The sequence below is a fragment of the Peromyscus maniculatus genome, chromosome 1 (genome assembly GCF_049852395.1).
Source record: "Peromyscus maniculatus bairdii isolate BWxNUB_F1_BW_parent chromosome 1, HU_Pman_BW_mat_3.1, whole genome shotgun sequence".
NCBI classification, from domain to species: Eukaryota; Metazoa; Chordata; class Mammalia; order Rodentia; family Cricetidae; genus Peromyscus; species Peromyscus maniculatus.
In genome coordinates this window covers 158,085,822-158,111,657 of record NC_134852.1, presented here as the reverse complement: position 1 = coordinate 158,111,657, position 25,836 = coordinate 158,085,822, and the positions used below count along the sequence as shown (strand labels likewise).

At 45.9% G+C, this 25,836-nt stretch overlaps 1 protein-coding gene across 1 annotated transcript; it reads right to left on the bottom strand.

The window, feature by feature from the left end:
* Window positions 1-1,323: 1,323 nt before the first annotated feature.
* On the bottom strand, window positions 1,324-21,696 carry Catsper1 (cation channel sperm associated 1). The gene is made up of 13 exons (XM_015999080.3): window positions 21,490-21,696; window positions 10,028-11,141; window positions 8,856-9,062; window positions 7,881-7,994; window positions 7,568-7,721; window positions 7,155-7,246; window positions 6,859-7,002; window positions 6,657-6,720; window positions 6,438-6,510; window positions 6,279-6,339; window positions 4,650-4,725; window positions 1,838-1,952; window positions 1,324-1,692 (listed from the first exon to the last, which is right to left on the bottom strand). Exons 1-13 carry the CDS (start codon window positions 21,694-21,696, stop codon window positions 1,666-1,668), a joined length of 2,448 nt encoding a protein of 815 aa, XP_015854566.3. The 3' UTR covers window positions 1,324-1,665.
* Between the last annotated feature and the right edge of the window lie 4,140 nt (window positions 21,697-25,836).

Below are 25,836 nucleotides of genomic sequence, written 5' to 3'. Positions count from 1 at the left end.
TTGATGGGGAACCCCTGGGCCAGACCTGAGCTTCACCTTAACTCAGTGGTTAGCACAAACAAGTGTCCCAACTGGCAGGCCCACAGGGGCTCCAGACATCCTTCCAGGGCTCAGGCAGTACACGTGGGACTCATCTAAGCCCTAAAGCAGCCTGAGCAGACCCAGCCGTTTTCTGTGTCCCTCTCCCAACAGTAGCTGGTCCATGTCACATGGCCCTGTCCCCATCTGCTCTGAGGTCAGGAAGATCAGAGGCCTCCTCTGCCCCTTCACTAGGTTGTAGTCTTACTTCAGGTGGGAAAGGGGATGTCAATGACCTTTAACCTCTAGGGGTTTGGGGAATATTATTTATGTGAATGCATGTGTGTCTGTGTGTGGGTTGAGCCTGTGAGTGCAGTGCCCATGGAGGCTAAAAGAAACTGTCAGATCCTTTAGAGCTGAATTACAGGTGGTTGTAAGTAGTCTGTTATGGGTGCTGGGAGCTGAACTTGGTTCCCTGGAAGAGCAGCAAGTGATCTTAACCACCCAGCCATCACACCAGCTCACCCCCCCCTTTTTTTTTAAATCTGGGTTCTTTTTAATTTTTCTTTCTTTATTTACTTTTGGTTTTTCAAGACAGGGTTTCTCTGTGTAGCCCTGGCTGTCCTGGAGCTCATTCTGTAGACCAGGCTGGCCTAGAACTCAGAGATCCTCCTGCCTCTGTCTCCTAAGTGCTGAGATTAAAGGTGTGCACCACTATCGACCTTTTGGGCTCTTCATATTCCCACTGGGTTGGTACCCTTATGGTAGATGATGGGGTTCCTGATAAACCTGTGTGCTGGGCCCCATGCCTGGTGTCTGATGTAATCCTGGCATTTCTGGGATGTTCCAGTCTGCTCTTTTTCTCCTGACCCCAGGCCAGACAGGCTTTCCTCCCATAAACAAAGGACTTCTCATTTAGTCTTCCATCAGCACCCAGGTTCCTTTTTGTTTTGTTTCTGTTTTTTGAGACAGAGTTTCTCTGTGTACCAGTCCTGGCTATCCTGGCACTAAAAGCATGCACCGTCACTGCCTGGCATCAGGCTTCTCTTCCTGTGCCACCCTTCTGATCTCTTCTAATGCACTGTTGGACTGAGCTGGGAGGCTGGGACCTGGTGAGGCCAGAAGGGATCCAAGAAGAGCCCCTTCCACCTGCAGCTTGTGACATATGCCTGCAGCACACTGTCCAGCGACCCTTGCCCTTTGCATCAGGCTAGCCAGTGAGGACAGAGTGTGGGAGACTAGCCCCCACACTTACCCCAGGAACTCTTGAGGAATGAGGAATGAGTAAAGAGAGAAAACACAGGACAGACTCGGGTGGCCTTATCCACCAGGCCAGAGCTTTATTCCAAAGGTCTATTTATAACAATGCCAAGGGGTGGAGCAAAAGATCTCCCCCTTGCTAGTTACAGTCACCTGGTACCCAGGCCTGTGGTCCAATCAACCTCTTATCCAGTCCTGCTGGGTACAGCCACTAGGAAACCTAGTGGGCTCCAACAGAGCCACCTGGGGGTTTTAAAATTCTGCTGGGACCTCAGTCCAGCATGGTTCTGGATAACAATGCCAGCAGAGTTAGGGAGTTGTCCCAACCCACCCTGGCAGGCCACTTCCCAAAGACTTGAGTCAATATGATGATGGTGCTCTTCAGGGTCATTTCCCAAAATCCTCTTCTCCAGCCTGTGGGGTCAGATAGGGTGTGTATGAGTGAACCTGGGTCAGACTTGGCCAATGCCATGCCTGTTACTCAGAAGCACCTTTGGGTAAGAGCTTCTACCCCCAAGCTTCTCTCTACCTTCCCCTGCCCCGGTGCTTCCTGGTTCACCTCGAATGCAGTGTCCACAATCTCATCGATGACGGATGCTTGGGAACGAAACTTCTGCTGATGCTGCTCCACCGAGGCCACCAACTGCAGGAACTGGAAGTGGAGGTCCCGCTGCCTGGGGGGCAGAGACAAGGACTGTGTTCCCGGGGCTCTCACACGGCTCTGCCTGCTATGACCTGGACCTCTGTCTCCAGGAGTCTCTTTTTATAGATCTTGCTTATTAGTTACTTTGTGTATGTACGTATGTTTGTGTACACATGTGTGCATGTGGGTATACGTGAATGTATGCATGTGTATGGAGGCCAGAAGTCGACGCTGGGTGTCTTCCTCTACCGTTCTCCACTTTGTTGTTGTTCAGGTTTTTTTTTTTTTGTTTGTTTGTTTTTTTTTAAGAGACAGGGTTTCACTGTGTAGCCCTGGTTGTCCTGGAACTCACTTTGTAGACCAGGCTGGGCTTGAACTCCCAGAGATCCACCTGTCTCTGCCTCCTTAGTGCTGGGATTCAAGGCATGTGCCACCACTGCTGGACTTGCACTTTATTTTTGAAGGTGGTGTCTGCCATTGAAGCTGGAGCTCACTGATTGGCTAGGCTGACTGGCCAGCGAGGCACAGGGGGCTTCCTGACTGGGATTGCAGGCACAGGCATGCACTGCCACACCTAGTGTTTGACTTGAGTGTTGGGTCCAAACTCAGGCCCTCATTTGAGCATGGACGGCACTTTACAGACTTCGCCATCTCTTCTAGTCCCTAACATTTTTATTTTGAGATGAGGTCCCACTGAGTTGTCCAGACTGGCTTTGAACTTGTGATCCTTCTGCCTCAGCCTCCCAAGGAGCTGAGGTTACCAGCGTATATCATTAGAACTGATGAGTCTGCCTGTTGTCCAATACCCAAAATGTCCCTGTCTGTGCCTGCCATAGAGGTATCAGCAATGGCTTATCTCTTAATCATCCATCCTGCCACACACTTATTTATTTATTTATTTATGTATTTATTTATGTATTTTTATGCCGAATGCTGTTTATCGAAGGAGGGAAGAGGTCTTAAATACAGGCTTACAGCACTATGGGAGAACCCCGGAGGGCAGAAGTTTGCTATAGATGTTTTACAATCTTGCATCTAAGCTGTTAATGCCCATTATGCAGGATACAAATACAAGGAACATACCTTAAGCACTCAGGAGGGTGGAACCCGGCAAGGAATTAGCATAGGGAGGATATCAAGGTCAAGGTCAGCAAGCAAGGCAACAGTTACCCAAAACGGGGGCCAGGACCCTGCAGGTCCCCCTTTTACTAAAAAATGAGCTTCTGACTTAGGTTGCACATACACTTGTTTTTATACTCATCTTCTTGCCCATTTATCTGCACAAGCCTAAACACAGACCCACTCAACCTCCTGCCTGTCCATCCTGTGCCCAGTCCCTCACTCATCTGTCTGACGATTGCACCTTCCACACTTACCTACCCCCACCTACCTGTTCTTCCCTGGATCCGCCCACTCAGCCTAACAATCATCCACCCATTGGATCTTATCAATCCATTTGCCAAAAACACTGGGAAGAGGAAAAGCAAGTTGCTCCAAGGATGTTGAGACGAACAAGAAAGAGCTGTCACCCTTGGACCCAGACAACTACAACACATTGTAAGTGTCAACACAACGCTGAGAGCCCTTGATAGAGGAAATAGCCTGGACTTCATCCAGAGGGGGAAGGAGGAGCGAGGATCAGAGCTTAAGTTCAATGGAGAGTGAAAAGCCAAAATTACACTGAAAGGTACTCTCAGTGGAGGGCACCGCTAGGGACTCTACCCCTGAAGAAGTATAGCAGAGGCTACAGTGTGGCTCGGGTCTAGAACATGCAGGGTAAACAGGAGAGTGGTGCAGCAGGCGACAGGATCAGGATTTAAACGGGCTCCCTCAAATCCTGCTCATCCGAGCCCGGCACCAAGATCTAACCGAAAGCAGTCGTGTAGGCAGAGGCCTGGCAGTGAGCAAGCTTAGGAAAGAATGTGGACAACACAAGGTTGTGCCATAGGGAGCAATATCTGTGACACGAAGGAGGCTGGCACTAGCCTGATCACGCAGGATCCTGAATCTAGGCTGCCGACCTTGAATTCTCTCACGGTAAGCAGAGACCAGGGGATGTCAGCTCTCAGGGATGCCCTGCATAGTAGTGATCTAGAGCCAGGCTGGTTGTGGGGCAGAGGCACAGGGCTTGGCTTTCATAAAGAACCTCAAGAGAACTAGGCCTAAGAACCAAGAGACAGCAGCCTATTGCCAAGCACTCTCGTCTTCAGCAGGAATCTTGAGCTGGCCTGGCCAGGGTCGGGGACGGGTGAAGTTTGACCATGTGGCCTCCAGACTTTGCCCCAACAATTCCCCACAGCCCCCCTTTAACCTTCCACGAGGCTGAAACCTGTCAGTCTAGTGAACCAGCAAAGATTCTGGCAGCGTGGATCTGAATGGCAGTACTAGAGTATGACTCCTCCTTGGGTCCCTGGCACCCTCGGGGGGCCCGAATCTGACAAGGGTCAGGATACTTCTCTAATAAAGAGCAAAGAGAAAGCCCCGCTACTGCTATGGTATGTGCGGAGCAGGCAACATGACCCTCCGGGAGCAGGGTGCTGCTCCCCACTGTCCAGGGGTGCTTATGGTTCCCAGGTCCCAGTCGTGGTAGTGGAAACAAGTCTGAGTCTTCCACCCACGTCCTGCAGCCCAGGAGAGACAGGCAATGCTCTTTTTTCCCCCAGCCCGCCATTAGGCCTCCAGACCTCCTGCCCTGGACCAAGGCCTCCCCCTCCCTCCCCCTCCTCACTTCTCGGTCATGGTGCTGAACATTCTCTCGATAAACTGCATCTGCAAGGCACTCTCGCTCATCTGGGCTTCAGCGTCTGGATGGAGAGAGGCATGGTGAGGAGGATGTCCAGGCAAATGACTGGACTCAAGAAGGCAGAGGAAAGTATAAGGGAGGTCTTAACTAGGCAGTAGTGGCACACGACTTTGATTCCAGCACTCAGGAGGCAGAGGCAGGCAATCTCTGTGAGTTTGAGGTCAACCTGGTCTACAGAGTGAGTTCCAGGACAGCCAGAACTACACAGAGAAACCCTGTATTGGAAAAAAATATCAGGGCATCTAAGAGAGGCTCTAAGGAATTTCTTACCAGCACACCCATAAAAGGTTGCTTCTCTAGTTGTGGAGCATGTTGTGGTTTTGTTTTTTCATTTGCATTTCTTTCTTTCTTTCTCTCTCTCTCTTTTTTTTTTCCTTAAAGATATGGTTTCATTGTGCAGTCCTGGCTGGCCTGGAACTTACTCTGTAGACCAGGCTGGCTTTGAACTCATAGAGATCTGCCTGCCTCTGTCTGCTGGAGTGCTGGGATTAAAGGTGTGCATACCACACCCAACTGAAATTAATTTCATAATTATCATCATCACTATTATTATCATCATCGTTTGTGGTGACAGGGATGGGTGGTGCCCAGGGCCTCCCACATAAGAGGGTACCACTGAACTACATGCCCAGCCTGTCTTCATCTGGCACAAGTGTCCTACCTCATCCTGTTGCAGTCCTTGTGGTCTAGCTGGGGTTACTACCATGGCCACTCCACTGACATGTGACATCAAGCATGTCAATCAAAGGCTAGAGTGACTGGTTCAAAACTAGGCATGGGGCTGGGCGGTGGTGGCACAGGCCTTTAATCCCAGCACTTGGGAGGCAGAGCCAGGCGGATCTCTGTGAGTTCAAGACAAGCACCAAAACAACACAAAGAAACCCTGTCTCGGAAAACAACAACAACAAAAACCCTAGGCATGGGAATCAATCAGAAGAAAGGAGGCACACCTCTGGGGGTTCACTGGGACTGCTGGGAGAAGGGGATCATGTTTTCTTCATTACTGTTGTTGCTTGAGACAGGGTCTCACTTTGTAGCTCAGGCTAGCCCTAGACTTGAAGCTCAGCTCTTCTTGTCTCAGTCTCCCAAGTGCTAGGATCACATGTGTGACTCAGTAAGACTGGCTTGAGGACCACATTTTCTGCTAGAGAGAGCAGGGGTCGTTACACTGTGACGACTTGGAACTAGGGTTGCAGCTGACCATTTTGCCACCACAAAGAAAAAAGTAACTCTTAAGAACAAACCATAGCACTTAAGAGGCAGAGGCAGGCGGATCTCCGTGAGTTCGAGGCCAGCCTGGTCTACAGAGTGAATTCCAGGACAGGCACCAAAGCTACACAGAGAAACTTTGTCTTGAAAGAAAAAAATAAAATAAAAATAAAAAAGAAATAAAAAATTGCTGAATTGAATTGGCTTTTAGAGGATAGTCTAGAGTCCTTTGGACCAAAGTTCTAAACTTGGATAGTCCTCTCCTATCTCAGAGTCTATAGTCCTGAAGTAGCCTGGCTCCTCAGGAGGGGGAGGGGATGTGAAGAAGGAAGGACCGGCCAGTACCTGCTTGGGTGAGCTCAGTCAGAGAGTCATCCAGCAACTTCTCATGGACCCGGGCAGCTTTCTAGATAAAAGGCCTCAGTTCTACCAGGGCTTCTTCCCTGGCCCCCACGCTGGAGCATTTGTTCTTCTGTCCCCCGGCCTCCCCCATGTGTGTGGTACCTCCATCTTCACTTTCTCCAGGCCTTTGAGAAGCGCCATCTGGAAGTTATCTACCAGGACAGCAATCACCAGGCTGTAGAGGGGACAGTGGGGAGCTCTTAAAGGGGACACCAGAGAAGAGGCCACGCACTGTCCTCTGAGTCCAGTGTGGCCTATGGCCAGGGTGAGAGGGCTGGGATGGGTCGGGTGGGGAGCTGGGCAGTAAAGCAGGAGCCTCACTTGAGGAAGATGAAGTACTGGATGATGATGTAAATCATGAGGATGGGGATGATGTACCAGGCCCCTGTGGAGGGAAAGTGTCAATCAAAAGGCATTCCCTAGTTTCTACTCTTTCTAGCAGGTGTCAGCAGCCCGCAGATGGCAGGCGTTACTGAGCCATTAGCTCCTACCCGCCATGCCCTGGACCCTGCCCTCTGCCCACCCTGGGCCCTGCTGTCCATGTAGATGAGGGACCAGTCATCCAAGGTGAGCATGGTGAATAAGGTGAAGAGGGTGGTAAAGATGTTCTGGAAGCGCTTGGGGTCCGATTTCCGGAAGAGGGCCCGGAGCACCACAGAGAAGAGGACCGGCAGCTGTTCAGGGCCAAACCAGAACCAGAACGCCTTCCGCTGTACCCACCCCTCACTAGGTTTCACTCAGCCCCTTGCAGACCCGCTTCCCCCAACCCCCGTCTGCCCTAGGGTGCCAGCAGCCGCCCAACCCCCATGTGCAGGATACAGAGGCAGGTAAACATGAGGGTGAGGATGGCTGTGATGGACGGCAAAGAGCCACTCAGAGTCCCCGTCACTTCGTGGAGGCTGGTGAGGATGCTGTGGGTAGTGGTGGAGAGGGAGTCTGAATTAGTGGGGATGGAAGTGGAGAGCTGCACCCAATAACCAGACGGGGCATTGAAATTAGGGGGTCCCTAATTCACTGGTGACTTAGTCATGTTCCCATCCTTCCCTGGAAAGTAAATCGATTCTTGCAAGAACCCTAGGGAGGCTTATCCCAAGCATGCAAGGGGCCACAGTGCCAACCCACCACCATCCCTGAAATGGGTCACAGTGGAGTCCCTGGAAATCCAGGCTCCTGTGCCCTTTTCCTTGAGAGAGAACCCCCACACCAGGGCAAGCAGCCTTGACAGCAGTGACCTGAGCCTCCGAAGGACCCGGATGGCCCTCAGCGCCCTCATGCTCTTGAAAACTTTGAGAATCCGGAACAGGCTGTGGTTGTAGAATGAATAGGAGAGGGAATTGATCTGGAGGAGTACAAAGTCCAGCACTGCCATGACCATGATGAAGAAGTCTGAGGGCAGAGGGGTGCTTGAGCTGAGGAGGCCCAACAGACCCTTAGCCCAGACCCACAAGCTTGTCTAAGCCAGCATCCCATCTCTGTTCCTCTTCTGTCCTCAGCTCCCCCGAGGCAGTTCAACAGCCTCTTCCATCTCACAACCTACCCACCTACCCAGATTGTTCCATGGGTCATAAAAGTACTCCATGCCCAGGGCAATCAGCTTGAGCATGGCTTCTAGGACGTAGATGGAGAGGAAGATGGAGTCCAAGACCATGAAGTACCATTCTGTGGGGACAATAGAGGTGTTCTTAGTGACAATCCCTGGCATCCGGTCACTCCTGCTCATCCCTTCATCACTAGGACCTCATTTAGGCCAAACACCCAGGCTGAACCTGCCTGCTTTTCTTTCTTTCTTTCTTTCTTTTTTTTAGACAAAACCTCATTATGTAGCTCTGGCTGACCTGTAATTTTCTATGTAGGCTGTGCTGCTCTTGAACTCATGGAGATCTGCTGGCCTCTGCTTCATTCTGCTGGAATTAAAGGCATGTGCCCAGGCCCCTAGCTCCTTTAAATGGCTGTGTGACTTAAACACTAAGTTCCTGAGTTTTCCTGTCTGTTAAATGGGAACAATAACAATCTACTTGATAAAGTTGTTTATAAGCATAAATGCATTTAACATGTCCTAAAACTTCAGCCTTGAACTGTGGGCATGTGGTGAATTGTTTTCTTCATCTTACTCTACTGGGCTTCAGAGGCCAGCATTCTCAAGCTTTGTTTAACCCTTCTAGGGCCTCCTGGTAGAGGTTTCCAGGTTCTTCTCCTAGACCCAAGATTCCCACCATCCCAACCCAACCCAACCCCCCCCCCCCGTCCCCCGTCCCCCCCCCTCCCCCGCACCCAGCAATATCTATTTAGAGCATATGCGCCACCTGGTGGCTACATCATGAACAGCACAGCCTACAGTTCAGTGGGGTTTCTACAATGTTCTCAGCAATATTTCTACCTCTGGGAATGTCACCAAGTTGCCAGGGGGTGAAGATAAAGTAACAAGTTTTAAAGACCTTCTGGCACTGGATCAGGCTCATGGGAAGCCCTGGAGCCACATCAAGTGTCTTCAGCATAAGGACAGTACCACCTGACTCTTACCACCTCTGATCTCCAGCTCAGTGAAGGTCTGGGCCACAAGGATAATTGTGTTGAGGCAGACCACAATGAAGATGAAGGTCTCAAAGCCCAGGGACTGAGTCAGTGACATCATCATTTTCCGGAGACCCCAAAAGAGGTGGCTTATTTTTTCCCAAATCCATTGGAAGATATTCCCAGAGTGCAACTTCTTGTGGGCCCGCTGGGTCCCTGTAAGGAGATCAGAAAGTTATGCCCAGGCAGGTAGTGATGGGGCACAGTGGTCCCAGGCACCCTTCCAGATGGGCAAAGGTTCATTACTATCCCTCCTCTTACCCATTCACTAATGGAACACTATGCTTGCCCTGTGCTGGTCTTGGGGCCACAGTCCTTAAATCTTCCACATCAGGGGCCAAGCTGTTTGGGATTTGGTTTGGTAGGTCCTAAGAGACCCTGACCCTACAACTCCAGATCTTTGCCCATATGGAAACTTAAAGAAAACCTAATTGTTGTTAGCATCCTGCCATCTCGATGATCTTTCTAGTTTAAGATCCTGCTAAATCATCCCTCCTCCAACTACCTTTCCTGTTCCCATTCAGTAAGTCACTTGCTCCTCTCTGGTTATCCATGAGACTGTTGTTGTTTTTGATAAACTAGTAGGCAGAGAGTCTGGGAGACTGTAAGAGTCAAGGTTTCTTCTTTTAGTATTGGTTACCAGGATATGCCCTCAGCAACTGTTTTACATAGTGAGGCACATGAGGACAGAACCCACAGAGGCAAATGTCCTGATATACAAGATGGTAGGCTTCTGTCATTAGCTGGCCTTGATTGTACCCGCCCCTAGCCTTGGACCCTGTGACTGCAGCAACTGTCCTAGATTCTTCCCTGTACTGCCAGGGACCCAGAAAGACCAGGTATCCACATTTGATGAGAGCCTCAATGGTCAAGACATGAACACGCCATGAATAAAGCAGTGACAAAATGCAGGAACACTGCGTGGCCTTCAGAATCGTACAGCTTAGGGAATAGAGGGCAGGACAGTGAGCAGCAAGAGGAGAAAATGGCTGATGGAATGCCACTGCAGGTGAGAACTGAGCTTCCTGATGTGTGGAAAGCCAGGTCAGGGTCTGGGCTAGATCTGCAAGAATCTGAGCAAGGGAGTAGGAGTCTGGGTCGCAGGCCCAGGAAAGACTCACTTTTGCGCTTCTGAATTTGTTCATCCCCACTCCAGGAGTCTGATTCTTTGGAGTTGTCCTTGGGGTGGACTTTGCTGGAAACACGAGAGGCATAAGACCGAGTTGCAATGTGCGACTGAGGCACGCTATAGATCGAGCTTTTGGTTCCCATATGAGAAGGGGAGATGCCAAGGGTGCTGTGGGACTTGAATGCGGCAGAGAGTTGGGAGATGCTCTGATGGCGATGATGGGGATGTTCTCTGTGGTGAGGATGCTCCCCATGCTCTCTGTGGTGAGGATGCTCTCCATGACGGTGTTCTCTGTGGCGATGGTGCTCTCTGTGGTGGGAATGCTCACCATGGTGAGCTTGATGGCCTCCATGATGGCTGCTATGGAGGTGAGATCTTTCCTGGTGGATGGACCCCTCAGAGGAGTGGAAGGAAATGTTCCCTGCATAATAAGACTGTCTTCGGTGGTATTGGGATTCAGGATGGTGAATCCTGCCGTAACGGTGGCCTTGATGATGGGATTCACCAGGATGGTGGGGCGAAGTACTATGATGGGGTTTCCCATGGTGGGAAGCATCCCTTTGGCTGTGTGACTCAGGAGAGGAGAGGTGGGACAAAGTTTCGCTAGCTCGATGGTGCCCTCCGTGATAGTGATGTCCATCTTGGTGCTGTCTGCCATGCTGGTGGGACTCAGTATGGAGGTGAGATTCATTATGGGACCCACCAAAATGGTGAGGAATGTTATCAGGTGATGTGGAGAGATGAGGTCTGTTATGGTGATGGGACTGATGGGGGGAGAAAGCACCTTCCCGGTCTGAGGACTCACGAACATGCTGGGATTCATTCTGATGGTGGGATCCACCAGGACTGTGAGATGGTTGGTGATGGGCATCACGATGATGATGGGATTCGTTGTGGACTGGCCTATGGTGTGTGTGGGAGTGTGATGAGTAATGGCCTGGATCCACTTTACTAGTGTGTGCCTCAGGATGAGCATCATCCATCTTCGAGGGTTTATCCGTGATTGTACTGGAACCCCTGGAACAAAGAGAGCTTGAACATAGAACCCAAAGGACCTTTCCTGGATCTCCTTCTCTCCTAAAGCCGAGATCAACGCCAACTATGGCCTAGGCTTCTAGGAAGATCCTGTCTGTTGTCTCGGAACTCTCCTTTATGATGTCACCAGCATGCTTGGGCCTCATTTTAACAATGGGGACTTCTTTGGACTTATCATTCAGAGTCAAGAATTATTGTCTAAACAAAACAAAACAACAAATAAAACAAAAAACCAAAACAAACAGAAATGAAAAGGAATTATTGTGTCTAACTATTTATTGTAAAATAAGAAAACCATGCCAGTGTGGTGGTGCAGACCTATAATCCTAGCACTAGGGAGGCAGAAGCAGGCATATCTCTGGGAGTTCAAGACCAGTTTGCTCTATACAGTGAGTTCCAAGACAAGCAAATCTACACAATGAAACCCTGTCTCAAAAAACAAACACTCGAAAATTGACCACATGCTCGGTCACAAAGCAAAGCTCAACAGATACAAAAACATTGGGATAACCTCCTGTATCCTATCGGACCACCGTGCCTTAAAGTTAGATTTCAACAACAGCAAAAACTATAGAAAGCCTACAATGTCATGGAAACTGAATAATGCCCACCTGAAGCACCAAAGGGTCATGGAAGAAATAAAGAAAGAAATTAAATATTTCCTAGAATTCAATGAAAATGAAAGTACAACATATCCAAACTTATAGGATGCTATGAAAGCAATGCTAAGAGGAAAATTCATAGCATTAAATGCACACATAAAGAAGTTTGAGAAATCTCACACCAATGACTTAACAGCGTACCTGAAAGCTCTAGAACAAAAAGAAACAAACTCACCCAGGAGGAATAGATGCCAGGAAATAATCAAATTGAGGGCTGAAATCAATGAAATAGAAACCAAGAGAACAATACAAAGAATTAATGAAACAAAGTTGGTTCTTTGAAAGAATCAAAAAGATAGACAAACCCCTATCCAAATTAACCAAAAGGCAGAGAGGGCACATCCAAATTAACAAAATCAGAAATGAAAAAGGAGACATAACAACAGACAATGAGGAAATCCAGAGAATCATCAGGTCATACTTCAAAAACCTTACTCCACAAAATTGGAAAATCTGAAAGAAACGGATAAATTTCTTAATAGGTACCACATACCAAAGTTAAATCAAGACCAGATAAACTATTTAAATAGACCAATAACCCCTAAGGAAATAAAAACAGTCATTAAATTCTCCCAACCAAAAAAAGCCCAGAACCAGATGGTTTCAGCTCAGAATTCTACCAGATTTTCAAAGAAGAGCTAATTCTAATACTCTTCAAATTGTTCCACACAATAGAAACAGAAGGAACATTACCAAACTCTTTTTATGAGGCTACAATTACCCTGATACCCAAACCACACAAAGATGCAGCAAAGAAAGAGAATTACAGACCGATCTCCCTCATGAACATTGATGCAAAAATACTCAACAAAATATTGGCAAACTGAATCCAAGAACACATCAAAAAAAATTATTCACCAGGACCAAGTAGACTTCATCCCAGGGATGCAAGGATGGTTCAACATATGAAAATCTGTCAATGTAATATACCATATAAACAAACTGAAAGAACATAATCATCTCATTAGATGCTGAAAAAGCTTTTGACAAAATCCAACACCCCTTCATGATAAAGGTCTTAGAGGATCAGGAATATAGGGAACATACCTAAACATAGTAAAGGCAATCTACAGCAAGCTAACAGCCCCCATCAAATTAAATGGAGAGAAACTCAAAGTGATTCCACTAAAATCAAGAACAAGCAAGATTGTCCACTCTCCCCATATTTATTCAATATAGTACTAGAAGTTCTAGCTAGAGCAATAAGACAACAAAAGGAGATCAAAGGGATACAAATTGGGAAGGAAGAAGTCAAACTTTCACTATTTGCAGATGATATGATAGTATACATTAGTGACCCCAAAAATTCTACCAGGGAACTCCTACAGCTGATAAACTCCTTCAGTAAAATGGCAGGATACAAGATCAACTAAAAAAAAAATCAGTAGCTCTCCTATACACAAATGATAAAAGGGCTGAGAAAGAAGTCAGAGAAACATCACCCTTTACAATAGCCACAAATAATATAAAATACCTTGGGGTAACACTAACTAAACAAGTGAAGGACCTGTATGATAAGAACTTTAAGTATCTGCATGCTCAGCTATGTTCATAGCAGCACTATTTGTAATAGCCAGAACCTGGAAACAACCTAGATGCCCATCAACGGAAGAATGGATGGAAAAAATGTGGTACATATACACAATGGAGTACTACTCAGCAGAGAAAAACAATGAAAGCATGAAATTTGCAAGCAAATGGATGGAACTAGAAAAAATCATCCTGAGTGAGGTAACCCAAACCCAGAAAGACAGTCATGGTATGTACTCACTCATAAGCGGGTTCTAGATATAAAATAAAGAACAATCAGACCACAACCCATAGAACCATAGAGGCTATATATATATAGCATGGAGGTCCCTAGGATGACTGTGGCTTATAATAAATTTCGGTTTTACTCAATTATTGAAAACAAATAGCCAAATGAATGGAAACACATGAACTATGAACCAAAGGCTGAGGGGCCCCCAGCTGGATCAGGCCCTCTGAATAGGTGAGACAGTTGATTGGCTTGATCAGTTTGGGAGGCAACTAGGCAGTGGGACCAAGTCCTGTGCTCATTGCATGAGTTGGCTGTTTGAAACCTGGAGCTTATGCAGGGAAACTTGGCTCAGTCTGGGAGGAAGGGACTGGACCTGCCTGGACTGAGTCTACCAGGTTGATCTCAGTCCTCGGGGGAGGATTTGCCCTGGAGGAGGTGGGAATGGGGGATAAGCTGGGGGTAAGGGGAGGGGGTGAGGGGGGGAGAATAGGGGAACCCGTGGCTGATATGTAGAACTGAATGGTATTGTAAAATAAAATAAAATAAAATAAAATAAAATAAAATAAAATAAAATAAAATAAAGAACTTTAAGTATCTGAAGAAAGAAATTGAAGAAGATATCAGAAAATTGAAAGATCTCCCATGCTCATGGATAGGTAGGATTAACTTAGTAAAAATGGCAATCTTACCAAAAGCAATCTACAGATTCAATACAATCCTCATCAAAATCCCAACACAATTCTTCACAGACTTGGAAAGACTAAAACTCAACTTCATATGGAAAAACAAAAGACCCAGGATATCTAAAAGAATCCTGTACAATAAAGCAACCTCTGGAGGCATCACCATCCCTGACCTCAAGCTCTACTATAGAGCTATAGTAATAAAAACAGCTTGGTACTGGCATAAACACCAACATACAGACTAATGGAATTGAGTTGAAGACCCTGACATTAATCCACACACATATGAACACCTAATATTTGACAAAGAAGCCAAAACTATACAAAGGAAAAGAGAAAGCATCTTCAACAATTGGTGCTGTCATAACTGGATGTCAACATGCAGAATATTGCAAATAGATCCATATCTATCACCAAGGACAAAAAACAAGTCCAAGTGGATCAAAGACCTCAACATAAATCCAGTTACACTGAACTTGATAGAAAAGAAAGCAGGAAGTAGTCTTGAACACATTGGCACAAGAGAGCATTTCCTAAATATAACACTACTAGCGCAGACACTGAGCGCAACAATTAATAAATGGGACCTCTTGAAACTGAGAAGCTGCCGGGTGGCGGCGGCGGCGGCGGCGGCGGACGCCTTTAATCCCAGCACTCGGGAGGCAGGTAGATCTCTGTGAGTTCGAGGCCATCCTGGTCTCCAAAGTGAGTTCAAGGAAAGGCACAAAGCTACACAGAGAAACCCTGTCTCGAAAAACCAAAAAAAAAAAAAAAACCAAAAAAAAAAAAAAGAAAGAAAGAAAGAAAAAGAAAAGAAAAGAAAAGAAACTGAAAAGCTTTTGTAGGGCAATAGACACAGTCAATAAGACAAAAAGACAGCCTACAGAATGAGAAAAGATCTTCACCAACCCCACATCTCACAGAGGACTGATCTCCAAAGTATATAAAGAACTCAAGAAACTAGACATCAAAATACTGAACAATTCAACTAAAAAATGGGCTATGGAGCTAAACAGAGAATTCTCAAAAGAAGAATCTCAAATGGCTGAAAGATATTTAAAGAAATGCTCAACATCCTTAATCATCAGAGAAATGCAAATCAAAATGACTCTGAGATACCACCTTACACCTGTCAGAATGGCTATGATCAAAAACACTAATGACAGTCTATGTTGGAGAGGATGTAGAGCAAGGGGAACACTCTTCCACTGTTGGTGGGAGTGCAAACTTGTACAACCACTGTGGAAATCAGTATGATGGTTTCTCGGAAAATTGGGAATTGATCTACCTCAAGATCCAGCCATACCACTCTTGGGCATATACCCAAGAAATGCTCCATCATACCACAAAGGTACATGCTCAGTTATGTTCATAGTAGCATTATTCGTAATAGCCAGAACATGGAAACAACCTAGATGCCCCTCAACTGAAGAATGAACTAAGAAAATGTGGTACATATACACAATGGAGTACTACTCAGCAGAGAAAAACAACGACAGCATGAAATTTGCAGGTAAATGGATGGAACTAGAAAATACCATCCTGAGTGAGGTAACCCAGACTCAGAAGGACAAACATGGTATGTAATCACTCATAAGTGGATACTAGCTATAAAGCAAAGGACAATCAGACTGCAAACCACAGAACCAGGGAGGCTACCTAGGATGACTGTGGCTTATAAGTTTTGGTTTTACTCAATCACTAGGCAAGCCTCAGTGAAACATTTCACTAGGACAAGAATTTGTACTGTATCAAGCTGATAATAGAAAAAAAATTAATTAAATAAAAATAAATAAATGAAGAGGCCAGGGGTAGCAAGTGCACTCTTACAGGGCCTCTGCTTCATGTTTACTCTTTTTTATAGAGCAAATATTTTCCTGTTTCAAATAATCCTGGACCTTTGAATTATAACCTGTTTTTATGTTCAAGCTAAAAAAAAGAACACTTATTGTCGATGATTGATTGATAAATAAAACACTGATTAGCCAGTAGCCAGGCAGGAAGTATAGGTGGATCTAGCAGAGAGGAGAATTGAGAGAACAGGAAGGCAGAGAGGGGGAGACACCAGCCTGCTGTCCAGGGAGCATCTTGTAAAGGCAGCAGGTAAAGCCATGGAACATGTGGCAACACATAGATTAACAGAAATGGGCTGAGTATAAGAGTAAGAGCTAGACAATGGTAGGCCTGAGCTAATGGCCGAGCAGTTTAAATAATATAAGGGTCTGAATGTTTATTTTATAAGTGGGCTATGGGACTGTCAGGGCTTGGCAGGACCCGGAGAGACAAACTCTAGCTACAAATGGCGCCCAACGTGGGGCAAGAGTTTCCACCTAAAACCTGAGAAAAAAGATTCTAAAACAGGGATAAAAACAGCTTCCTAGTTGACTCTCTCTAGTTGGCTAGTTCCTGGTGTGTGCGTTTGACCGGCAGTATGCTGGAAATGAGGCGTTTACAAGTGGCACATTGCACTGCATGGTGGATTTAGTCTTTGCAAGTACAAAAAAAAAAAAAAAAAAAAAAAAAAGAGGTTTCTGGGCTACACACTGCTTTGATAGAAGCATAGACCCACTGTTTCTAAGAGTTGATGGCTCCCAGAGCTGGCAGTAAAGGTACCACCACCATGTCGGGAAGCTGAGGTGGGCAGAGCCACCAGCCAAAACTGCTATTTTAGCCCTAGTAATGGTGCAGTTTAAAACAATAGATTCACAATAAGACAGATTCAGATGGAACAAGACTTTAAGTGCTTTACAATGTGTGTAAAAATGTACATAGGCTTAGAAGAGAGAAAAAAGAAATACAGTTATATAAAGAAATAGATAGTTTTTTTAAAATAAAGTCTTTAAAGATACAGTAAAGGTAGTATAAATAATAAGCCACATAAAGATCGATATTACACAGAGAATCTGGATTGTGTTGTCTTAGGGATTTTTTTTTTTTTTTTGAGCTGAGGATCGAACCCGGGGCTTGTGCTTGCTGGGCAAGTGCTCTACCACTAAGCTAAATCCCCAACCCTTTTGTTTTGTTTAAGATTTTATTATTTATGTATATGAGTGCTTTATCTGCATGTACAACTTTATGCCAGAAGAGGGCATCAGATCCCACTAGAGATGGTTGTGAGCCACCATGTGGTTGCTGGGAGTTGAATTCAGGACCTCTGGAAGACCAGGCAGTGCTGTTAACCACTGAGCCATCTCTCCAGCCATGGGATTTTTAACTACAAAAAAAAATTTGTCGTAAAAGCTGTTCAGTTATGCCAAAATGTATATTTTAAAGGTACCTTGACTTCAAAATTTGGATGTAAGGATATGTTGCTTTGGAAAGGAGGTTCTGCTTTTGTTTCCACAGAAAGCCAGAGGCTATAGATTTGTTCCAGATTAAGATACATCAGGTTTAACCAGCCAAGACCCCCATAAAAGTCTCCAATGACACCATGGCCCAGATGATCCAACATCCAGAATGGTTTCAAGGCAACTGGCTCAGATGATACACTCTCACAGACTACTCCATAATCCTAAAATTTTCTTTGTGTCCCCATAAGATACAGCACCCCCCTCAAGCAGGAAGTACTAAGAGAAGCTATGCCCAAATTCCCAAATATACCAAGCTGGCTTTGGAGATGGAATTGGCTCACCCCTTCTCTAAACCCAAATATATTGCTTAAAAAAAGGGTTAAGAAATTCTTTTGTCCCATATCAGACGAGCCCTCTAGTGTCGGACAGAGAAAAACCAATATTCTTATTTAAATCAGGTTGATTATAAATGTGATCTTTTTCTAAAGAAAAAAAGGGGATATGATATAGATATGATAGGATGAAAGGGTAGATTATTGAATCTACTTTTAAAGAGCAACTTCTTGTTTAAAATGTTTCACATTGCTATGGATTTTAGTTTATTGATACAAGTTTAAACTTAATTTTGTTATACTGTATATATATTTCTATTCTCATTTGAGGTATGATGTTTATGTAACTCATTTAAATTGTAATCAATAATTAAGAAATACAGATTAATAATTAGTCTTCTATGATAGTCAAACTTATAGTCATGTTGTTTTCTAGGTATACATAGATATAATTCATTTAGGTAGGTAATCTTCAAACACTTCAAAGACCTACAGAATATGGCAATGAAAATGTTTTAAAAATTTAGACTTTCTGGACAATGAGACATGTCTGCTCCTGGCAGCACCGATTTACTTCAGAGAGGAGGATGGGCATGGAAGACACTCCATATGGAGTTTATCTTCACCTTGGCAAAAACAGCCATTTGGGCAAGAAACTGTTCTTGCCTGGACTGCTTGATCAACTGGACATGCAGGACCCATAGGAAGGTGACCACTGAACTTTGCTTGGCGAAATGGTCCTTCAGGTTCCTGCTTCGCAGAGAAAACTGCCAGACATTCTACAGGACACAGAGAGAAATGACTAAGAGACTCTAGACCTGTGGGCTGAAGACAGATTCCTCAACTTTACAAAGAAACATTAGGTGGCTGTCCAGGCTGCCAACTGTCTCTGTCTACCCTACAAGACACCCGAAAGTTGCTTGCATCCTTCTCCCATTTCTCAGGTAATAGTATATCCTTCTGGGGTCTTTGATGTAGTTGAAGACTAGACAATTATAATTTCCTCAGTTATGATAAAAGATAAGTTAGATATAAAACCTTAGACTCACAAATATAAGACAGATAGGATATCTTCTTTAATATTGTAACTATAATTCTTGCTTGATAATTGTTTTGTTATATGTAATTTTACTATGTTAAAGTTAAAACTTTCCTTTTTGAAAAAAAAAAAGAAAAAGGGGAAGTACTGTGGATTATTGATTGATAAATAAAACACTGATTGGCCAGGAGCCAGGCAGGAAGTATAGTATAAGTGGGACTAGCAGAGAGGAGAATTGAGAGAACAGGAAGGCAGAGAGGGGGAGATGCCAGTCTGCTGTCCAGGGAGCATCATGTAAAGGCAGCAGGTAAAGCCACAGAACACGTGGCGACATATAGCTTAGCAGAAATGGGCTGAGTATAAGAGTAAGAGCTAGACAATTCCTGAGCTAATGGCTGAGCAGTTTAAATAATATAAGCATCTGTGTATTTATTTTATAAGTGGGCTACGGGACTGCCGGGGCTTGGCGGGACCTGGAGAGAAAAACTCTAGCTACAACTTATGGCTCTTGCAGTGAACCTGGGTTCAGTTCCCAGCACCCACATGGTGGGTCACTGTCTAAAACTCCAGTTCTATGGATCTGGTGTCTTTCTGACTTCCTGGGTCATACACACACACACACAACACACACACACACACACACACACACACACTCACAATCACACACTAATATTTATTTTTAAAAACTTTCAATTAATTAAACTAACTAAATTAACTAATTAAACTTGAAGTATCTGGAGGGCAAAACAATAACCCAAGCAAAAACATCTTTTGCAGATGTTCCCAGGAATAGCAAGTAAACCAAAAGGTGGTGATTGTGGAAGGATTACAGCTAGAGATTGTAGCGCTGCCATGAAGGCAATGAAAGAGAGGCTTGAGCAGAAAGAATGGGTGAATGGAGTAGCTGCAGAAATATGGGAGGCAATTGGCAAAACTGTTTTTTATTTATTCATTATGTATACAGTATTCTGCCTGCATGTCTTGCCTGTAGGCTAGAAGGCGGCATCAGATCTCATTACAGATGGTTGTGAGCCACCATGTGGTTGCTGGGAATTGAACTCAGGACCTTTGGAAGAACAGCCAGTGCTCTTAACCACTGAGCCATCTCTCCAGCCTGCAAAACTGTTTTTGATGCTGGAATTTTCAGAGTTGAGAGTCCCATTAAACTCTTTTCAGTACTTTCCACTTAACATCCTTCTCAAAGATTTGGAACACGCAAGCCTGCCTGCAAAGTTATGCCTGAGATCAGGATTGAAGTCGTCCTTCTAAGAGAAAGGCTATCATTGGAGACACATATTTTTTAAAAGATTTATTTAATTTTATGTATATGAATGTTTTGTCTGCATATATGTATATGTGCCATTAACATGCCTGGTGCCTGTGAGAGTCAGAAGAAAATGTTGGAGACCCTGAAACTGGAGTTAGGATGATTGTGAGCCACCATGTGGGTGCTGAGAATTGAACTTAGGTCCTCAGCAAGAGTGACAGGTACTCTCTCTCTCTCTCTCTCTCTCTCTCTCTCTCTCTCTCTCTCTCTCTCTCTGAGTGTTTTGTCTGCATGTATTTCCGTGAATCATGTGTATGCAGTACCCACGGAGGTCAGAAGAGGGTGACCAAGTCTGTGCTGGGTGTCAAACCTGGCTCCCGTGGGTGAGTCACCAGTGCTCTCCTGCTGGGTCATCTCTCCTGCCTCAAGGCAAACACTATTGAAGGTAGGGACAGCGGAATAGAAGATACTCAGTGTCCTAGAACACAGGACATAAACATGTTGTAAATATGATCAATTTTGGGAGGATGGATTGCTTACTCAGTGAAACAATAAGTTTGCCCCCTATCTTTTTTTTTTTTTTTTTTGCTGGTGGAAGTGCATGCAGGTGATATGGACACTAACCAAAAGGAAGCAATTTCAGATGTTGAGGAAAGAATCAAGATAAATTCTTCAGTCCCTTCACAGGAAGGTTTGATGAGTGTCTTTTGAGCTGCTGTCTTTACTGCTGTTATCTGCTCATGAGCATGATGGAAACACCTATCATGAATTACACTTCCACAGAGTAACGGTGTAATTTGTGTGTCTTCATGCTGTAATGATAAATAAAAAAGAAAGGCAAAGTGGGTACCATTCGGCGGGCCTTCCAAGGCGTGCCACTGAGCAAAGACGCCGGGGGACACTTAGGGCAAGAGGTTTATTGGGGTAGGGGGAGGGGAGAGTGAAAGAGTGACCGGCCATGTTGGAGTGGGGACCTGAGAGAGGCCGGCAGACAGACAGACAGACAAGAGGAAGAAGAGAGGCCAGAGAGGAGCAAGAGGCAAAGAAGAAAGAAGAGGCAAGAGAGACAAGAGACAAGAGAATGAGCTGTGCTTTAGTGGGCACTTTTAAGGAGTGCACACGTCACATCTGGCGACAGGTGATGACGTAGCTCTGGCAGCAGAGGCAGCCTGCTGCTGCAGTGAAAACTAACACACTGTGTAACAGCCCTGACTGGCCTCGAACTCACAGAGATCCGCCTGCCTCTGCCTCCCGAGTGCTGGGATTAAAGGCGTGCGCCACCACTGCCCGGTCTATTCCAGTAATTTTTAGTAACATCTCTTTTAAACTGATCTAGCCAAAGCCTCCCGAGAAGTAACTTCTTCAGCACTGGGGCTGCTCTTGCGGTCCCTTTGCTCCTCTGCGGTGCAGGATGAGGTGCCGGCTCCAAGGAGCAGCAGCGGGGGTGGCGGCTCCATCTATGGCGCTCCCTGAGGACTGAGCCCTCACAAGACAGGCCCTGGCTCCGAGGTCTGAGGCTGGCTAGCAGCCTGCGTTTCTCCCCCAGGATCCTCCTGGAAACGAAGGCGGTGGCAGGGACGTCTCCCAGCATGGTTCCCATGACACCTGACTCCCCATTCACCGCCCACGTCGGGGCCCAGAAGCTCTGGCCAGCTGCGAAACCGGAGCGCAAAAAGGCCGCACTGTGCGCGGTGCTCCGCCATCCTCAGGAGCACGCTATCTTACAACTTGTGCCTCTCGCTCCTGCCCGGCCCTGGCATGACGAATGTTAGTGTGGACAGGTTTGGAGTGTGTGTGTGTGTGTGTGTGTGTGTGTGTGTGTCTCCTCTGACGCCACCAGATGCCAGGTCCTTGATGTTTTGTGTGTGTGTGTTTATGCACATATGTACAGGCTCACTCTGTAGACAAAGTAACCTCGAACTCAGGGAGATGTGCCTTCCCCTGCCTCCCTGGTGCTGGAATCAACAGGCATGTGCCACCCCACCAGGCCTTTTCTTTTCTTTTTAAAGATTTATTTTATGAGTGTTTAACCTGTCTGTATGTGCTGGTGGAGGTCAGAAGAGGGAGTTAGAGACCCTGGAAGTATTGTTACAGATAGTGTGAGGTGCTATGTGGGCTCTGGGGACAGAGCCAGGGTTCTCTGGAAATGCAGAAAGGGCTCTCACTCAGTAGACCAGGCTGGCCTCTGCCTCCCAAGTGCTGGGAGGTGGTGTGTGCCACCATGCCTGGTTATGGAGGCGCAGCACATCATGGCAGGAATGCAAGCTATTTATTTCATGGTCAAGACATGAAAGAAAAGAAAAGAAAAAAAAAGAGAGAGAAAGATTCCAGGACATATCCTTCAATGACCTGTAAACCTTTCTCTGGGTCCTACCTCTTTAAAAAAGTGTTTCTAACCACTTCCCAATAGTCCCGTAGTTGAGAACATTCCAGACCCATTACTATAGCATCCAGTATCCTGTCTCACAGATGGTGAGCCTTTCTCACATCAAATGTCCATGTGGCTGTTCCCTCTGTCTCAAGTACCTTCTACTGTCCCTTCTCAGCTGCCTGTACCTCCTCCAAGGAGCCTCTCCTGACTGCAGCCTGCAGCCCTGTCCTCCCATTGTGTTCCCCACACTTGGATATTCTTCCCTGGTTATAAAAACCAAGACTGCTGCTGGCCTATGATATGTCTTTGGACAAAGCAGAAAATAACATTCTTCCTCAAAATGCTTTCTTCTATTGACTGAAAGCTTTTTTTTTTTTTTTTTAAAAAAGATAGATCTCGTGTAGTCCAAGCTAGTCTTGAACTCATTAAGTAACTGAAGATGACCTCAGCTCCCCAATCCTTTTTCCTCTATTTCCTGGATTCTGGAATTACAGACATGTTCCACCATGCCTGGGTGAACAATTCTTATAGGACATGCCAACCTATGACATATACCATGTACAGGGTATTTGTATTGGGGAAACTGATAAAAACAGATTGGGCAACTGGATGGTGGTGGTGCACGCCTTTAATCCCAGCACTCAGGAGGCAGAGACAGGCCAGCCTGGTCTACAATTCGAGTTCCAGGACAGCCAGGGCTATCCAGAGAAATCTTGTCTTCAAAAGCAGATGGGGCTCCTTAAGGGATCTTCCACAAACCAGCCCAGTGCTAGCTAGGTGATCTCCCGCACTGTTGCCAAAGCTCCATTAGGAAACTTGACCTCACAGGTGAGGGAAATGGGCCTCCAAGGCCAGTTTCAAAGTATGCAGCCAGTAGGAGACAAAGCCAGCTTTGAACTCCAGAGCACTGATGGTCAACTGCTATTCAAATCAAATGCATTGCCATTCCCACTATGGTGACTATTTTTCTTTCTTTCTTTCTTTCTTTCTTTCTTTCTTTCTTTCTTTCTTTCTTTCTTTCTTTCTTTCTTTCTCTCTCTCTCTCTCTCTCTCTCTCTCTCTCTCTCTCTCTCTCTCTCTCTCTCTCTCTCTCTTTCTTTGTTTTTTGGTTTTTCAAGACAGGTTTTTCTCCTTGTAGTTTTGGTGCCTGTCCTGGATCTTGATCTGGAGACCAGGCTGGCCTCGAACTCACAGAGATTCACCTGGCTCTGCCTCTCGAGTGCTGGGTTTAAAGGCGTGCGCCACCTCCACTGGGCCCTATGGTGACTATTTCTATACCAGCTCCAGGCCTTAGGGTGACAGCCCTGCAGCAGGCCACATTTGCCAATGCCACACTCCAGAGTCACAAGAAGTAGGCCACAGATTGGGCAGCAAACCAAATGCATGTTATATAAGGAACCTTGTTAGAAGATGCTGGAGACCCAAGAGCCGGAGGCTCTCTCCTGGGTATAGCTCTCACTGTAGCTCTTTGGATTAAGGAGTCCTAGAGCCTCTGCCCCAAGTCAGATAGAAGAACCTTCTCCTAGTGAGAAGGGGTCCATTAGTCCCTGGACCCAGGCATTTTTGAATCCAGAGTTGTACCTTTGTTGAATTTGACCATATAAAAAGGCTATGCCCAAGGGCCAGGGAGCACAAGAGAGGCCCAGCAAGGCAGATATAAGGCATGTCTGAATTTTCTGGAGCAACCAAGGGCAGGATAAAGGACAGTTCTTGCAGAGGTATGACCGAAGGCTAGAGCTCCAGGAAGGTGGCAGAATAGTGAGTACTTTCTAGGCCTGGGGGCCAGAGGACACCTGTCTTAGATAGATGGCCTTGAGTCTAGTACAATTCTTTATTTCTGCTTAGCAGGAGAAACCTAATTATAGCTTCGCATGACACTAATTATTGCTCCTTCCACAGCTCTACTGACGAAAAGTGGGGTGATACAAAAACAGCCCCCTTCAAAGAGCTGTGGTTTCCATATTGTTTGTCGCCTCCAAACCTTGTGTTGAAGTTTGATCTGTAACTGTGTTGAGAGGAGGTAGGTAGGTAGACCTGTGAGAAGTGACTGGCTGGGTGTACTTGTTCTTGGGGACGGAATTAATTTCTGTGAGAGTGTGCCATATTGTTTTGTTTCTTCCTCTTTTGTCTTCATCTGCTTGTCCTGCCGTGAGGCCCTCACCAGAAGCCAAGCAGAGGCTGGTGCCATGCTCTGAGCCTCCAGAACTCTGAGCCAAAAGAGATTTCTCCCTTCATATGCCATGGAGTTTCAGGAGTTTTGTTATACTAAGAGCAAACAGATAATATGATGACGTTTCAGAAAGCTTGCCAACCAACCTCTGCAACCTTCCTTGCCCAAACAAGTCAACCATTGTCTCACTGAAAAATAAAAACTGATAGCAGTGTCTTACTTTACATTCTTTGGGGAGAAGGTCCAAAGGGTCAGCCTGTGGCATGTGACCTTCTTTATTTGAATGACACTAGAAACTGCACATGTGAGCAGGTACTGAAGCCGCAGGGCCTGGGTTCAGATCCTGATTGTACTTTCTAGCTGTGGGACTGGATCGTTTAACCTAAGGTACAGTCCCATCCTGTGGGAAATAGTGTTTATCTCACAAATCAATTCAAACCAAGCTCTAAAGTAGGAGCGGGCACATAGAAGGCTGTGTTAGCTACTGTTTTATCACTTGCCTAGCTACTTCAAGGTAGCTAGAGAAAGCAACAGAATTCCTAGTTCTCATTTTTGTTTGTTTTGGGGGACAGGGTCTCACTGTATAGCTCTGAGTGGCCTACAACTATGTAGGCCAGGTTGGTTTCAAATTGACACCTCCCTAGTGCTGGGGGTTAGAGGCATTTGCCGCCATGCCCTGCCTCTCTGCCATTCTTTAAGGGAGATTTTATTTCAGAGTGTAGAGTATTTAGCTGTGCTAAGGGAAATTGGTGAGAGGAATCGATCATTATCCAAGTCATATCTTCTTGTGGATAAGGAAATGCTCAGTGGTGAAGTCAAGGCCTTACAGGGGGAGGTAAGACTGGAGTTAAGCCCCACCCCCTTACCTGGAAGCGATCCTGCTCCCAGCCTGTCAAAACCATGTGGTAGTTCCAGGCTTGCTTCTGTCCACTGTGCCCTCAGAGCTCCTTGAGGTTCGAGGTGTTCTTGTTCATCTGCGTTCCCAAACTTGATGCTAGGGAGATGTGGCTGAATTGAGTGAGAAGAGACACTTTGGCAAATGAGTGGGGCCCAGATGGCTATGGTCCCTGTGGGTATGCCAGGTCAAAGGATTTGGAAGGGGCAGCCAGCTTGATCAAGTCCAGCCACAGCATCCCCCAAAGATCTGTTTCATCTTCAAACTTGGAGATTCTGACCTTCAATAACTGACA

What these genes read in the sequence shown, in the direction of transcription:
- Catsper1 (XM_015999080.3), bottom strand. Translation starts at nt 21,696, where the DNA reads ATGCTGGGAGACGTCCCTGCCACCGCCTTCGTTTCCAGGAGGATCCTG. An exon ending in TGAGCTGGAGATCAGAGGTG is followed by an intron (nt 7,995 to 8,855) that starts GTAAGAGTCAGG and finishes TTGTCCCCACAG; the next exon opens with AATGGTACTTCATGGTCTTG. An exon ending in TTCAGCACCATGACCGAGAA is followed by an intron (nt 1,953 to 4,649) that starts GTGAGGAGGGGG and finishes TCTGCCCCCCAG; the next exon opens with GCAGCGGGACCTCCACTTCC.